Source organism: Rhopalosiphum padi, chromosome 4, assembly GCF_020882245.1.
Source record: "Rhopalosiphum padi isolate XX-2018 chromosome 4, ASM2088224v1, whole genome shotgun sequence".
Taxonomy (NCBI): Eukaryota; Metazoa; Arthropoda; class Insecta; order Hemiptera; family Aphididae; genus Rhopalosiphum; species Rhopalosiphum padi.
This window is the reverse complement of record NC_083600.1, coordinates 3,416,942-3,432,978: the sequence shown is the minus strand read 5'-3', so window position 1 is coordinate 3,432,978 and position 16,037 is coordinate 3,416,942. Positions and strand designations below refer to the sequence as shown.

Here is a 16,037-nt window from a genome sequence, read left to right as displayed (position 1 = left end):
TTATAACCACTGCTGCCACTGGCGGATTTTAAGCTGATAATCTCATATTGGCGTGTAGATGGCAGTGTGCAAGAAGAAAAGAAATCAATATATCGGAGATAATGGTCGTAACGTCTTGAACACAAATTAACTAAATTTAATATTTTTATTTTTATTGAAAAAATAAAAAAAAACTGTTAGAATTTTAGATTTAAATTAATTTTTTATATGGAATTTAATTAATCAATGACTATAACCGACGTAAATCGACCAAACGTACCCTAATTTTGAGGTTAGGCATTAACCATAAGAATAATGCGGTTATGTAGTCGTTACCAACTTCAATAAGTTATATGTTTTCCATTTCCACTGTTCATCATTCCTCATTATTTTGTAATGTTTGTAATCCAACCGAATGCGGTTTTTTCGTATTAACTTTTAATATAAATTATTAATTTTTATTAAATTTTATTTGGTTGTAGCTAGTCACTTATTTATAACGTAGAAATAATGTCTCAAATTCAAACGTCTGCCGGGATTAATGCTGTAAGTTCTTTACACATCCATAATTTTAAATCAAGCTATGTTAAATTGTGTGTTTGTATCAACTCAAACACTATGCTTCCATTATAATACATTATAATAAATTTTTTAATTACTGACAGTTTATCACTGTCAAAAATTGTTAAGTATTTTACAAATTATGTTAACATTAAAGTAAACTGTAATTGATATCAATTTTATTTCAATTTAAAAATTTCCAAACAAACATGTGCATTATTACTCAAATTAAAAATTAATAATCACAGTATATTGTGAAACAAATGCTGATTGTTAAGAAAAAATCTGAGTTTAAGTACTACTATTGTACCTATTTTTACATTTATGTTAGAGATTGTAATGCTTTCTTTAGAAAGAATTACGGTTATCTAAATATTGGGTAGGTAGAACAATACTTCATATTTTTCAACACCCATTTCATTTATTAAAAACATCACTAATTTAATATTTAAAAGGTTTTTAACTTTTAATTTAAATCATATTTTTCCAGCCACTTAAACTTACACTTACTAATTGAACAAAATGGTTCAATGTTTCATCTAACATGTTAGTATGTTTAAATAAAATATATTAATATAAGTATTTAATAATTACCTATCTTAACATTTTAGTTTTTTATATAAGTACATTTTCCGTGTATTACTTTTATATTAACATATAATACCTAATGAAATTAAGTATTCTATATTAAGCTCCATATTTAATTTAGGTTCTGTTATAATCTATAATAAAATCTACCGATTGTTTTGTGTAGTTATATACCTAACATTTTACATGATTATTAGTAACAAACATTCTTAATGTTTACTTTTATTCCTTTTCTTAAAAATATGTGTCCATTCCAAATTTTTTTTAAGTAATGTCATTGTACTCATAAGTTTTCTAGCAATCATTTGTAATTTTTTATTTATTTGTAATATATATTTTTTTATCTGAAGAAATTATGCTGTGGCTGTTCTATTTTTTAACATCTAGTTTTCTTACATCTTCCGCCAACAACCAATTGTTTAGGTAGTTCTTTATCATAATACATATCTTTAAGGCCAGTAAATAAGGATTTGTCAAATTTTTCTTTGAGATTTGGACTTCTTATTTTAATGAAACAACTATTCCCATCCGTTACTGTGAAATAAAAATATTCTATTTTCAATTAGTTCTCATAAGATTCTGTTTATGTTGACTGATTTACCATTATATATATTTAAGTATTTAAGACCTTTCAAAAATGGTGTTTATACTAATTTCCAATTTTAATTATATTATTAATTATTATATATATTCTTTTCTGTAATATTTTCATACCGATATATAAATTAATATTATGCCTAATAGTTCAAGATTAACTAAAAAATACCAAAATCTCAATCTATTTGTCATAAATTAATAGAAATTGCAAATCACTATATTATTAAGCAAACTATTTAATAAGTATATCAACCTTACTATATGTCTCAAAATCATACATATTAAATTATTCTAATAATTATAAAAAATTCCTAATAGTTTTGTAGAAATTGCTAATGGATTTATTTAAACAGGTTCATGCTCATTTTTAACGGCTTATTGATATAAGAATATTATTTAAAAAGTCATAAGTCATTATTTTTACAGAGCAATCGACTTTTACAAGAAATAACAATTTGAAGATGACAGTTTTTTTTTATATTATATGCTCATCCAGATGCCCTTATAATTAATTTTTCACCAAATCACAACCTATTTTTAAATATTTTAATAGGATACTAAAATCGATCCTATGGAAGTAATAATGGATAATAATGTGGTTGATGATGATGATGTTGCTGAAACGTCGTCTGCATTAGCTGTACCAAACGGATTAAAAAATAGATCTGTAAATGTTAGTGATATGACTTCAATGGACTACTATTTTGATTCATATGCTCATTTTGGCATACACGAAGAGATGTTAAAGGATGAAGTACGAACTCTCACTTATAGAAATTCTATGTATTACAATAAACATTTACTTAAGGTAATTTTTATCAAATATTCCTTTTATATTCATAAAAATTAAACAACAAAAAAATTAAAATTATTTGCTTGCAGGGTAAAATTGTGTTGGATATTGGATGTGGTACTGGAATCTTATCTATGTTTGCTGCCAAAGCTGGCGCAGCCAAAGTAATAGGCGTAGAGTGTTCCAACATTGTAGAATATGCTAAACAAATTGTAGCGGATAATCATCTAGACCACATTGTAACAATAATCAAAGGAAAAGTAAGAAATAAATATATTATTTAAGTATTTAGACATTATTTATTAATTGTATTATATTTGTTTAGGTTGAAGAAATAGAATTACCTGATGGTATTACTAAGGTAGATATTATTATATCAGAGTGGATGGGCTATTGTTTATTTTATGAATCTATGTTGGATACTGTACTTTATGCAAGAGACAAGTGGTTGAAAGAAGGTAAGATAAATTGTATTATGTTTAAAAAATATGATTAGATACTAAAGATATTTATAAAAAAAATATTCTGTTAAACCATAACATTATTAAAATTGGATACTGATATACCTAAAAATAAAGTCAACTCCAGGCACTAATTCATAATCAATTTGTGTGTGGGGTGGGTCATTATTTTAATAATAATATTATACAGTACTAAATATATAATAATGTATATACACTATAATTATTATGGAAAAAATGGTTGAATACAATTTTAAATCAAAAACAAGTTAGCTTGCATGGCATTCTGGAACATTGTATTGATTATTTCTTTAATGTTTATTGAGATACTTCAGTGGGCTAAAAGTTAAACTTGTTAAACAATCTTCATTGCAGCTAATTTTCTTAAGGTTTAAAATGAATGTTCTACTGACAGGGTGTTGCAAGTATGAATATTAAACCTAAATGTTTGGATAAAGATTTTTCGACAACACTTTTAGTATTGATTGCAGATTTTGTAATCTCTTTTTTAATTAATCTTCATTTTTCCATCCACTTGGATTAAATAACTTACAGTTATTGACTTATTCACAACACTCGGATTAATCTACATATATTTTTTTATTAAGTTTTATAGCTAATAACTTTTCTGTATGAAATTATAATGTAACAGTAAACAGATACACAGTTATTAAAAAACAGAATCAAATTAAATACATTTAGTACATTTATATTTTTAATCAATACTTCTGAAAAACTGACTGAACTCATAACTGGCTAAAAATTGTAGTTCTTAACTGAATAAGTCTTGTCATCCGACAAAATTGTCATAACATATACATTTGTTATTTTCTAAAATTTACGATAATGTATGTTAACTAATGGGAAACTAGGATATGTACAAATACTTCTAATAAACTGTAGTTGTACAATTATACTAGTTTGTCTATACATATTTATAATATAACAGACTCTCCCCCTCATATTATATATGGGCTTGGCTCAACTCTATGCTATATTCATGTTTTTATACTGTTATTTTATTAATTATTATACTACTATAGTATACAATTAATATTATTTATTATAAAATAAATATATAATATATTAATTTTTTTAATATTCTAACTGAAAAATGTTATGTGGCTATCATAATTATTTAGAATCGTGTATATTGTTTACCTAATGTTTTGTATTGTTTTAGATGGAATGCTGTTTCCTGATCGTGCAAATTTGTTCATCACTGGTATTGAGGATAGACAATACAAAGATGACAAAATTAACTGGTGGGAAAATGTATATGGATTTAATATGAGTGCCATACGTAATGTTGCAATAAGTGAACCATTAGTAGACTGTGTAGAACCTAAGCAGGTAAAATTAATAAATTTTAAATACATTTTTGATATTAATTCAGTGTTATATATATCACTAGGTTGTTACAAATTCAAGTTTGTTAAAAGAAGTAGATTTATATACAGTAAAAAAAGAAGACTTAACATTTACTGCTCCGTTTAATCTTCAAGTTCGTCGCCAAGATTATGTGCATGCATTGGTTACTTATTTTACTGTAGAGTTCACCAAATGTCATAAACGTATTGGATTTTCAACTGCTCCAGAATCACCATATACACATTGGAAACAAACTGTATTCTACCTGGATAACTATTTAACTGTGAAAAGAAATGATGAGGTGTATGGAACTTTTTCAATGTCTCCTAATGAACGCAATACCCGAGATATGGACTTTGTTATTGACATCGAATTTAAAAATGATGTGAACGATGTGACCGAATCTAATAAATACCGTATGCGTTAATAGCATTAAGATATCTTATTTTTTATTACAGTAATTTTTTTTATATATATATTACTTTTAACTTTTAAGATAAAAATATTTACAATGCCAATTATGTTTAATTGAAGAACAAAAATAGCATTCATTGAGAAGTAATTTTAATTATGATATTCTCTTTCTAATATATATTTTTTTATTCACTCTTCCTCGATTTTCCAACATCAGTTATATTTATAATTGATATTAATTAGATGCTCACTTTACCGTAATTAAGTGATATCTTGTAATTTGTATATTATTAAAATAATTACTTAGAAAAAAATTTTAATACTCATTGTATATAGGTAACTTACGAACTTAATAATAGTGATTTTATTTGGATTCACCTATGTTTGTTGTTCCTAATTTTAATTTTTTAGTCTGGCTTTTATATATAAAAAGAAATATGGTATTAAATTTTATGTATTTTTTTTCTATAATTATTTATATTTTCTTTTTATAATTAACTGAGAAATATAATTAAATATAACCGACGTTAGGTTACTAAATTTTATAATTCATATGATTGAATTTATTATTTTACTATAGGTAATTAATTGATTTAAAATAATTTTACTAGTTACCCAGGGCGAAACTAGAGTTGATACTAGACATCGACATAAGCAAACTAAATTGATTGGTATGGTTCATATAAATTGCTTGCAAAAATAATTGGATCTTTCCTCTAAAAATTATATTTATAATAAAATCACAATTTATTGTTGTTGTGTAATATAAAGTTTGCTTGCTAGTAACTTTAAAAAAATATATATTTATTGACATACATTTTTAGTCATCCTTTTAATATCGCAGGGTAATGATTTATAAAATTGTCTTCATTTCTTCAATATATATTTTTGATAACAATTTTATCTGGTGAATGTTTACCTCATTGGTAATGGGAATAGAGGATGTTTACCAATCAATGTATGTAAATATGATGGACAACATTTCTTAACAGAGGTGTTCAGTTATTAGCTTATTCTATTATTTTATACATTTTAATATTATATATAGGTAGGTTGAACTTATTACTTTTTCAAAAAACTATTAGTATATATATTTTATAATATTCTTTCATAATATAACATTACTGTAACTATTTTAATCTTATTATCAATACCATAAACTATTATAATAATTTAGTTTGTGTTTTATATAGTTTAAAATTAATCAAAAATGTTCAATATTTATTAAATAATTATAATATAATGGCAAAATTTTACTAACTTTATAAATACTATATTTTGAGTTATAAAAAAATACTAAAATCATTATTTTTCATTTAATTATTCAATTTTGTCAAACTTCCAAAGTTTAATGCTAATTACTTGCACATCACTTTTTTCATTCTTATTATCATAAATATGCAATTGTATGTAAGGTTTATCATTATCATGTCACATTCTATTAATGTAATAAGTAATAAATATAAAGATTTTACTGAAATATAATTAACTACTGCCTAATTGTCATGCTCTACAATAAATTATGTGAGGTCTCGTTTTAATAATTTCAATATAAATGAGTATGACGTATCAGTAAAGGTAATTGTAGTAATTTTCATAAGAATTCTATACAGTGAATACAACTACAAAATTACTATTGCATATTAAAATAAAATAATTGAGACTTGAGAGAAGTATAGGGTTAAATTGATAGGTACCCACTTCATCTATCTACTAAATTAGTAAATTTACCTACTACTACATTTTTAAAAAAAAATAAATACATTTGAATTATAATGTATTTTTTTTCACTTTATGATGTTAATAAATAAATTAAAATGTATTCTGCTTTTTATCTATTGCGTGTACCTCTGGAAGTCCCTTTAGATATTTCTTGCTACCTCACTAACAATTAGGTAGACCACTTTTTCATAATCTATGGGTTTACTATAATACTATTCATTATGTTACTTTGAAATAAAACTTTGACTATTGCTCTGGTTTACTATTTGTAGCTCTGAGCTCCGAAGTAGATAGTGGTTAAGTCAAAAAGGTGTACACTCAACTAAATCGAAGTGTGCTCATCATATCAGGTACGATCAAATCTACCCTCTTTGAATGGTTACATAGTTACATGTTATATGCAACATCACCGGAAAAAAGTCTTAAATCATTTAAAATATAGATACACATAACAATACTTAGGTACCTTACTCCACCTTACCAATTGATAATTATAGGTACTCGAAATTCTGCAATGACACTATACAAACTCGTAAACTTCCATGATAAATATTGCTAATAACAATGTTGACTGTTGAGACGAATAGGTATCATCAGAGCTAAGTAATTCATATATAATATATTTTTTATAATCCAACCAGAAAAGTGGTTTTACAACTCACAACCTTCCTCGGAATATATGACTTCAAACACGTATCTAGGATCAATCTTCGGTGAGGTGGGAGTTATGAGAAAAGTTATGGAGAATCTATTGTGTTGAGTTTTTTAACGTTCAGTATAAATCACAATAATGTTATGAATTTTCAACTTCAAAATTCCTTGCAAATTTTCGCGATGTTGACATTTCGTAAACATTTGAACTTCAAATGATTAACAATTTTTGATTTTTTTTTTTTTTACTACGATAAGTACAACTTATAATAAACCTTTTTTAAGGGTTTTCCCGACGATCACTCCGTACAGAATCTAAAATTTAAAATAATTGCCATTTATATATGATTAAAATTTTTTTAAATTAATTTATATTTTTACCATAACATTTTTTTAAACTAATTAAATTTTTACCCTTAATTTTTTTAAATTATGTATTTATGTAGGTACAAAATATGACAAATGACAATTACCTATCAACAATGTTAAATGTAAATTGCAGCTATACTTTTAGATATTATGTAAAAGTGTTATATAAATAAATCTAATGATTATATTTAATTATGTAAATCATAATAAAATAACGAATAATGTATTTAGTTGGTACGGGGCTTTTTTTCCGAACACCGACTGCGGTAATCCCAACCAAAACATATCACAATGACACAATATCACCCATTGTGGCATTGTTTAAAACTGCCCAAAGAGCCAAAGAGGAAATTCAATGGACAGTTTACATCTCGGTTATAATATATTCTTTGCTAGTTTGCTACCATTGAATACATTGACTAGATTAAAAATATAAACATAAACTTGTAAATTATTATTATTTATTTAATGAAAGTACGGACTGATGACCAAATGGTTTATAAGTTATAACAAAAAATATTTAAGTTTTAAGTACACATAATTGAATATTAAAATACAATTTATTGTTATATAAGAAACAGAAAACAACATAAATTGACAATGAACAGAAAAATATTTATAAGATAATATGTAGGTATACGTATAGTTATAGAATATTGATGAGAAGGAGAAGGAGACTGCTCAGTATTGGCAATCCTCATCATTCTTACAAGTGTATCATAAGCAGCATAATTTGTGTTATAAATAGACAGGAATATAAAATGGATAGGTAGTTATATTACGTGTAACCAGAGTAGGGATGTTGAAATTAATACAAGAGAGGAGATTTGCGTAGTCAATTTACCTGAGAGTAAATAGAAAGAAAAGTTAAATTAACTTGTAGCCTGTAGGTACCTTCTATTTTATCAGCCAACGAAAATAATAATTGTAGAGAAGAAAGGACTGGAGAATAGTCATATGGCTGGTACTCAATTTTTAATACATGTCCATCAGAATACACGTAGGAGTCGTAAGACATAAGTATATCGTATATATTAGTAGTTTTTTAAATTAATAGTTATATTTTATTAATTTACTTAACATGTTATTTATTATGTTGGTATAACTATATTAAAATTGAAATGTTCGGTTGAGATTAGGGGCTAACCAAAAAAGAACGTATCATTTTAGGTGAGATATATGAATAGGGCTTACTGTAGCTGATATTGTCGATACTGATATAACTATATAAGTAAAAAGTAAGTGCCTAAGTAATTGTTGGAAATTCGTTAAGAACAAAAAAATTGTTTATTACAGGTAGGTCGTAGGTGCCTAGGTATTAGTGACTTGGTGAAAAATGAGCCACCCTCTTGGCCCTATGCATGTAATACTGTAATATGATACCTACATTTAATATGAGGAAACTATTAATAATATACCTATTTATTCAATAGATATAGACAGTAAAAATGAATTTCTAATGATTTAAATTAAGCTCGAATGATAATAATTTCGGTTAAATATAACCTGTATTAGGTATAGGTACTTTATATGGCTATATATATCATATATGCATTAGTGTATTACCTATATAGTATACCTAAAACCTAAACCTAAATACCTAATATTAATAATTGTAGGTATTTATAAGTACAAATATATTATGTCGGTATAACCAAAAAGTGACGCTAAGGTTCATTACCCTAAGTACGTCTCGTCGTCTCGGTCCTGTGATGTATAGTTATAACAAGAAAATAAATAATAACGTTGGCATGAAAACCTCTCGCGCGACATAAAATTGCACATACGCACTGCATATAGAAAAACTGCGTAGTCTCATCATCTCGATCGGTCGTCGTGGTTAAATGTTATTGTCGCTGCAGTCGACAACATAATATAAATCTTAAATATATATTGTATATATATATATATAGTATTATAATGTAGCTTGCGCATAGCGTATGGTCACTATACTCACTATATTCACTATGCGTATATAGTGCGTAGTCGCGCGATTAGGTTGCTATGACTCCGCCGCCGCCGCCGCCGTCATTCGCGTGAGCTCGATGGTCCGCGGCGCGCGTGGTGCTGGCTAATATAATATGACCGGCGGCGTCAAACGGTGAATGGCTGCGGTAGGCGACGCACGCGGTCACACGAATGGTACGTGGGTCGTCGTCGTCGTCGCGGTTAGTCAGCCGGTTACTCGCTGCGGCGGTGCTATAATGATAACTCGTATAACATGTACATAATGTATATGTATACTATACATACGCGTAATACGTAACCGATGGTATTACTGCAGATGAGAAGTCACGGAACGAGTTTTGCCGGTGAATAATGGTTTTTATGGGTTTTTTTTTTTTTTATATTGTAGGTAAGTATCTATCTATGCGCCGTATTGCGTAGAGAGAGGGACGTCGACTCGTGCGAGTTGTTCCGATAACTGCGTTGCTGATGCCGAGGTTCACCTGGACTTCTTTGGATTTCCGACCGTATTATGTACACAATAATATTTTTATTATATAAGTATAGGTACCCGACTACCCGCACACGATTCACATTATTTACAGACGATAATATTATTGATATTATCAAAAATCTCATCCGTTATGTTTATGTATATTTTATTTTTTATCAAGCCCAAACGGTTCCCATTTTATATTATACAAGACATATTATTAGTACTTACTAGTGGCACATACGCAGAGTTTTTTTATTCCGGAAGATAGCTGACGATAAAAATATTAGAATCTCCCCTCACTCCCTCCAACGATAGGTCATTCGAAAATAATGATTCAAATGTATCAAATGATTTTTTATTAAATATTAACTGCAAACAATTTTCGTTCAGAGTGCTTATTAGTTTTTTATAATTCCTTGACCTATAACCACTGTAATGTAAAACCGTATAGATAGCTGATAGGTACATTATTATACATTATATTGTGGAAGTATTATATTTTGGAAAAATTTGAGATCCGTTTAATTTATATTTAATTACGTCAATTCGAAATGCCTTTATCAGCTATATCGCGTGTGTACTGCGGTGTATAATATATACGTAATCATTAATATGCTATGCAGCTCGTGTATAATTATATTATCATACACATTCAATATTATATTTATACATATCATAGTACATCATTCCTATAATCAAACTCCAAAGGTGTACATCGACACATCGTCATCAGGTACGTTCTGCATTGCTTCAAATGCTTCAATAGATATAATGCGTGAAATTTACTACAGGCTATTATTGTCATTTATCATTGCAATAATGCCGATTTTCGGCTTTATTGCGTAGTGCCCGTAGTAGTTTACGGTATATACGGTATACCTTCTAAAGTTCTAACGATACTAGTGTTCTACTGTTCTTCAAAAAACAATATCGTAATTATATATTATACATAATACATAGCTAGGTATGTATACACATTTACTTGTTTTATATATAATAATTAATAGGTGTATATAGTCATCATTTCATCAATATACAATTCAATCACTCCAACCACTTTTTAAATCCTCGATGACTATGTTTAATGCGTATCTATGCGGTCAAATGCTTTTCTAGGGCAAGGTAAAGTGACAGGCTGTTAGGTATCTAAAATTTGTAATTCATATAAATATTAATTTTTTCATTAGCAAGTCTTATTGATCTCTTTGACTCTTTAACTATCGTAGGTATTTTAAATTAAAATATTTTTTTATTTCTAAACAGCACTGCAATTTTTTAAAACATAAATCTTTGTTGAAACTAGAGTAAATGTGTTTGTATCAACTGTCTAGAATCTAGATACTATATTTATTTATTATGATTAAACGGGTGAGTCCAATTATAATGGTATGTGAAAACATAATAAAAATAAACAGAATAAAATGTTGGGAAAGATACCAATGTGATTTAAATGATTAAATTACTAAGATTAAAAAAATGACGGTTAAAAATAATGAAATAAAAATATCAATATTAAAATTATTTATATATTGCATGGTTCTAATTAAAGGAAAGCTTTTACCATATGAAATATACGCTGAGATGGCACATAAAAATTATCGATCGTCTAGTTATATGACAAGGAACAAGAAATGTTAAATTCGATAATAGATCTGGACAGTAAATAATATATAGCCATTAGCCATTCAATAATTTGTATTAAAAACAGATATCATGTTATATCATTCTAACTTGTAGTGTATCAAGTTCAAACATAATTGTAAAAGTTTGTATGATATGTGACTGTGTGAGGCATACGTTGAATATTACATGTATATTACTATAACAATAAATCTTAAAAAACGATTTTGAATCACTTTGAGAGAATGAATTGGACCAGAAGTGTAAGGAGACCAAATTGTTTAATTATATTATCTAAAATGGATATAACAAAGGCACAGTAGAATGAAAATTTATAACACTATAATGTCTATAATATCATTAACATAAATATTAAAAAGAAGAGGAGCCAGATGGAATCCCTGAAGGCTGAGGAACACCAAAAGTAACATTGTACATATAGGATATACGAGTTATGATTTTTGAATTTCACGTATTGCTTTCGACCGGATATAAAGATTTAAATAAGACAAACTAGCTAACACATTAAATTCTAGAGAACCGGCACGTGCAACAGCAGAGACAATATTGAACCATTAACAGATTGCCAATTAATATTAGGTAAATTATAGTCACGAAAAAAAAATTATGAACCACAATTGTTAGGTATTATTAACATAACATCAATAATATTAATATGTATGTATATTATAAACATTTATGTATATCAGAAGTAAAGGACTATAAACAGCACCAATAACTAAAGAGGAAGATTTATCAGTTTATCACTAATTTTTATAAATAATAACTCAATTGAGTTATTACAGATGGGAAGTCGACGCCATGAGAACAACCAGTTTATACTAAAATCAGTACACCACCGACTAACATCAACAACGTCATGAGTATTGCAATGATTAAATCGTAAAATAGTGTAAAGGGGACAAAGTACAAGTTCATTAATTACATTATTAGATAACCCGGTTTTAGTAAATATAATAATAAATATTAAATAATATCATAGATGTAAAGAGAGAAATTACGAGTAGACATATCCAATTTTTTGTTGATACCTCAAATGTTCTAATGAGTAATGGTAGAGTGTCGGGGCCAGTAAGACTGGCAGTTTATTTAATTTTTTTGGATTAGTCAACCGCTTTTATTAACTATATAATTACTAATTAGTTCCTGAATGAGTTAGATTATACGAATAATATGTTCTAAAAAAATATTTTGGATTAAATTGAAACTATTTTATGATATTTCAGGGGTGTCAATTTAATTTTAAAATAAGGCTGCTACATTTTTAAGTAGACAAAATTTTTCCACCACCAGACCACAGTAAAATAGTGAAATGTATTAGTGTATTATTAAAAGATGGAGCGCCGTCCCGTTAAATATTTTAACCTATTTATAAATTATTATTGTTTTAAAAAATTAAGCGGTAGTTCCTTGAATATTCTAGCATATTTGTAGAAGTATAACTAACACAGTAATACCCCACATTCTTAAAGATATGTAAAATTAGTTTTTTTTTAAAAACCGACAACAGGTGACCGTAGGTCATATGAGAAATAAAAATGTGACTTTTCTATATTTTTCGATTTATATTTATATTAAATCGTTTCGGCAACACCTAATTATAATGGATGTGAAGATACGAAAATCAAAATTAATTCCTTCACTCAGATAATGCAAATAGAATATAATTTTTTTTTTTTTAAACATATGCAATATACATATAAAAACGAAAAAAGTCACATTTTTTCATATAGCCCATGGTCACTATTGTTGACAGTTTTTTGAAACAAAAACTTATTTTACGTCTTTTTGAGTGTATAGGCTGATTAGATGACTTATATAAATAGGCTAGAATATATGACAAACCGTTGTTAGATCTTTTAAAACAATATTAGTATCAATAATCTAAAAATTTACTACTTAAGGCTTCGAAAAGCTTTCAAGACATAATCTTTGCTGAGTGCTGAATCAACCAACTTCAAAATGATAAGGTGATAGCCGATAGGGAATATCTGGGTAGTGGGTACTCGCTTTCAATTTCAGCGAGAAAGTTCTTAAACTGACGGTGACTGAGAGCACTTTTTCGAATATAATTTACATTCTGAACAATGCATCAAAACAATATATTTATAACTTCAGTTATTGGGTCATTTTCCCACACAAAGCTTACAAGTGGATATTGCAGTGAATAGCCATTGGTTCTGTTGATCCAGTCTTTAATACAGCTTTACAAATACATATTTCCAACAAAATTGTTTTAAGTTCCACACATGTTGCATTCTTCATCAGTTGTTACGCCTTTTAAAATTTTAAAATCAAAATCCTAAGTAAAAATATTTTCTTTTACCTTCAGAAAAATTTAGTTACTAGTACATGTATTGTCTTGTATTGCAGAGTCTGAGTGGTTGGCACTTGGCAGCCAATTTTATTACAGTTATTTCAAAAGATTCATTGACTCAACGGATGAATAAAGCACTTGTGCGGAGTCTGAAGAGTCGTCGGTAGATCCAATGCAATTGAAAAATATTAAAATCTTTTAGGAATGTCTTTTAACTTAGCCTAAAAAATAATATATTATATACTTATATAAGTCTGACTATTATAACTTATAAGTCGTTATGAAAAACATTAAAATAAACACCTTTTATTTTATTGTTTATTTTTAGTCAGAAATTAATAAATTAAAAACAATGAAAACGAATATATTATTTTCAAAACATAAATTAGCTTGGCGTGCAGTAGGTCGGAGAGCCCTGGTGTACAATATATTTATATTCATAAATAACATTTGTTACCTGGATAAGACTGGAAAAACATAATTTTTGGCGTTTGGCCGCTTTGTATGATTTTGATTTTGTGATGAGAGGATGAGGAGTGTCGTGTAAATTTAAAAAACAAGCTTGAATGTTCACAGCATTGATGCTTTATATTCGCAAAAAAAATTCAAAAGTTTTTAATTTTAATGTTTATAATATTACGGGACTGATGAGATCTTGTGCTATTGTCATTTACATGTATTTTTCATTCTAAATAAAGGGAAGGATTGTTGAATAAATTTCAAAACTCTCAGTTTGCGCGATCATGGGTATTCTTTACATTATATTCGTAAACATTTTTATTCGAAAATTTTAATTTTTACTTGGAACAGGGTTGAAAAACATATTTCTGTCCACTTCATGCGATTTTAATTTGTCAAGGGAATGGAGTATTAACATTAATTTAACACTATTAACTATATAGTGTGTACTGTGTATACTGTATAGCATATTAAATGTGCATCACAAGTCCATTAATTATAATGAATTCACGTATAATATATAACTAGGTAATATAAACAAAAATACAATCTACGTAGGCAGAGCCGTGCCGTAGGGGGCAAGGGGACTTGTGCACTCGACGCAAATTTTGAGAAGGCGCAAAATTATGACGGCATGGCTCTGTACGCAGGATATAACCCCTAATCTCCCCTGGGTATACCACTACGAAAATTAATATATAATGTTGATTTGTCAAAAATACAAAATTGCAGATAATTTTTGAAACATCAAATTTTTTTGAAAAGTAAGAAATGACATTTACTCAAAGAGGTTAGTAGGCCAGATAGGGTAAAATTTGAAATATCTATTTACTAGTTCAGATGTAGAAGATTCAAGATTTCAATTATTAATGTAAATAAAAAAAATGTTATAGAATATTATGTATATAGTAATAACTGGTAACCTATATACTATATAGTAAGTAAAATTATCAAATTAAAGCAAAAACTGTCTTTCAATTTTTTAAATAGGTATTCTTAATAGATATATACATCAACACATCGTGGTATTAAATTATATATTTTTTGAACATGCAAATTTTGAGTAATCTCATATATGTTAATTTTTGGTAAAGTTCCTAGTATGAAATAAGTTTACATACAACATTTTTAAAAGTTAGTTATTTAGTTATGAATCAATTTAAATTTGTTGGTCTGGCTAATGATACACGTAAACACGCCTGTTGTGTGTGTGTCTGCAGTAGATTAAACAGTAGTCGTGATTGATACTCAGTAGTCAGTACTTATGCGATGATAGCCCGGATAGCCGCAGATAACGATTATATTATAGGTATACCCATCGTTTTATAATTAATGATAATAATTGCATTTAGTCGCGTAAATTGTGTTTAGTATTATAGCGTGTAAGCTTAGTTGCGAAGCGAATATAAATCAGGTCTATGCGTAAATAATCTACATATAGTGTGTTTCACAGTTGAAATATATAAAACTATTAATTATTATTATAACACTATAATTATGTTATATACACGCATACCTTAACAGTGCCGTAGCCATGAGGGGGGCCATGCCTCCCCATCGGCTTTATCAACTTAATATAAAAACGAACTGTTATAATATTATTAATAATTGTTGATTATGTTTTTTTTAGTATTTTGGGTTTGCCCCCCCCCCATTTTAAAATCCTGGCTA

The 16,037-nt window shown here is 27.5% G+C and overlaps 1 protein-coding gene across 1 annotated transcript; it reads left to right on the top strand.

Moving 5' to 3' along the window:
- Window positions 1-359: 359 nt before the first annotated feature.
- On the top strand, window positions 360-4,786 carry LOC132930800 (protein arginine N-methyltransferase 1). The gene is made up of 6 exons (XM_060996860.1): window positions 360-525; window positions 2,279-2,533; window positions 2,608-2,778; window positions 2,844-2,976; window positions 4,163-4,332; window positions 4,394-4,786. The coding sequence occupies exons 1-6, from the start codon at window positions 490-492 to the stop codon at window positions 4,775-4,777; spliced, it is 1,149 nt and encodes a 382-aa protein (XP_060852843.1). The 5' UTR covers window positions 360-489; the 3' UTR covers window positions 4,778-4,786.
- The last annotated feature ends 11,251 nt before the right edge of the window (window positions 4,787-16,037 follow it).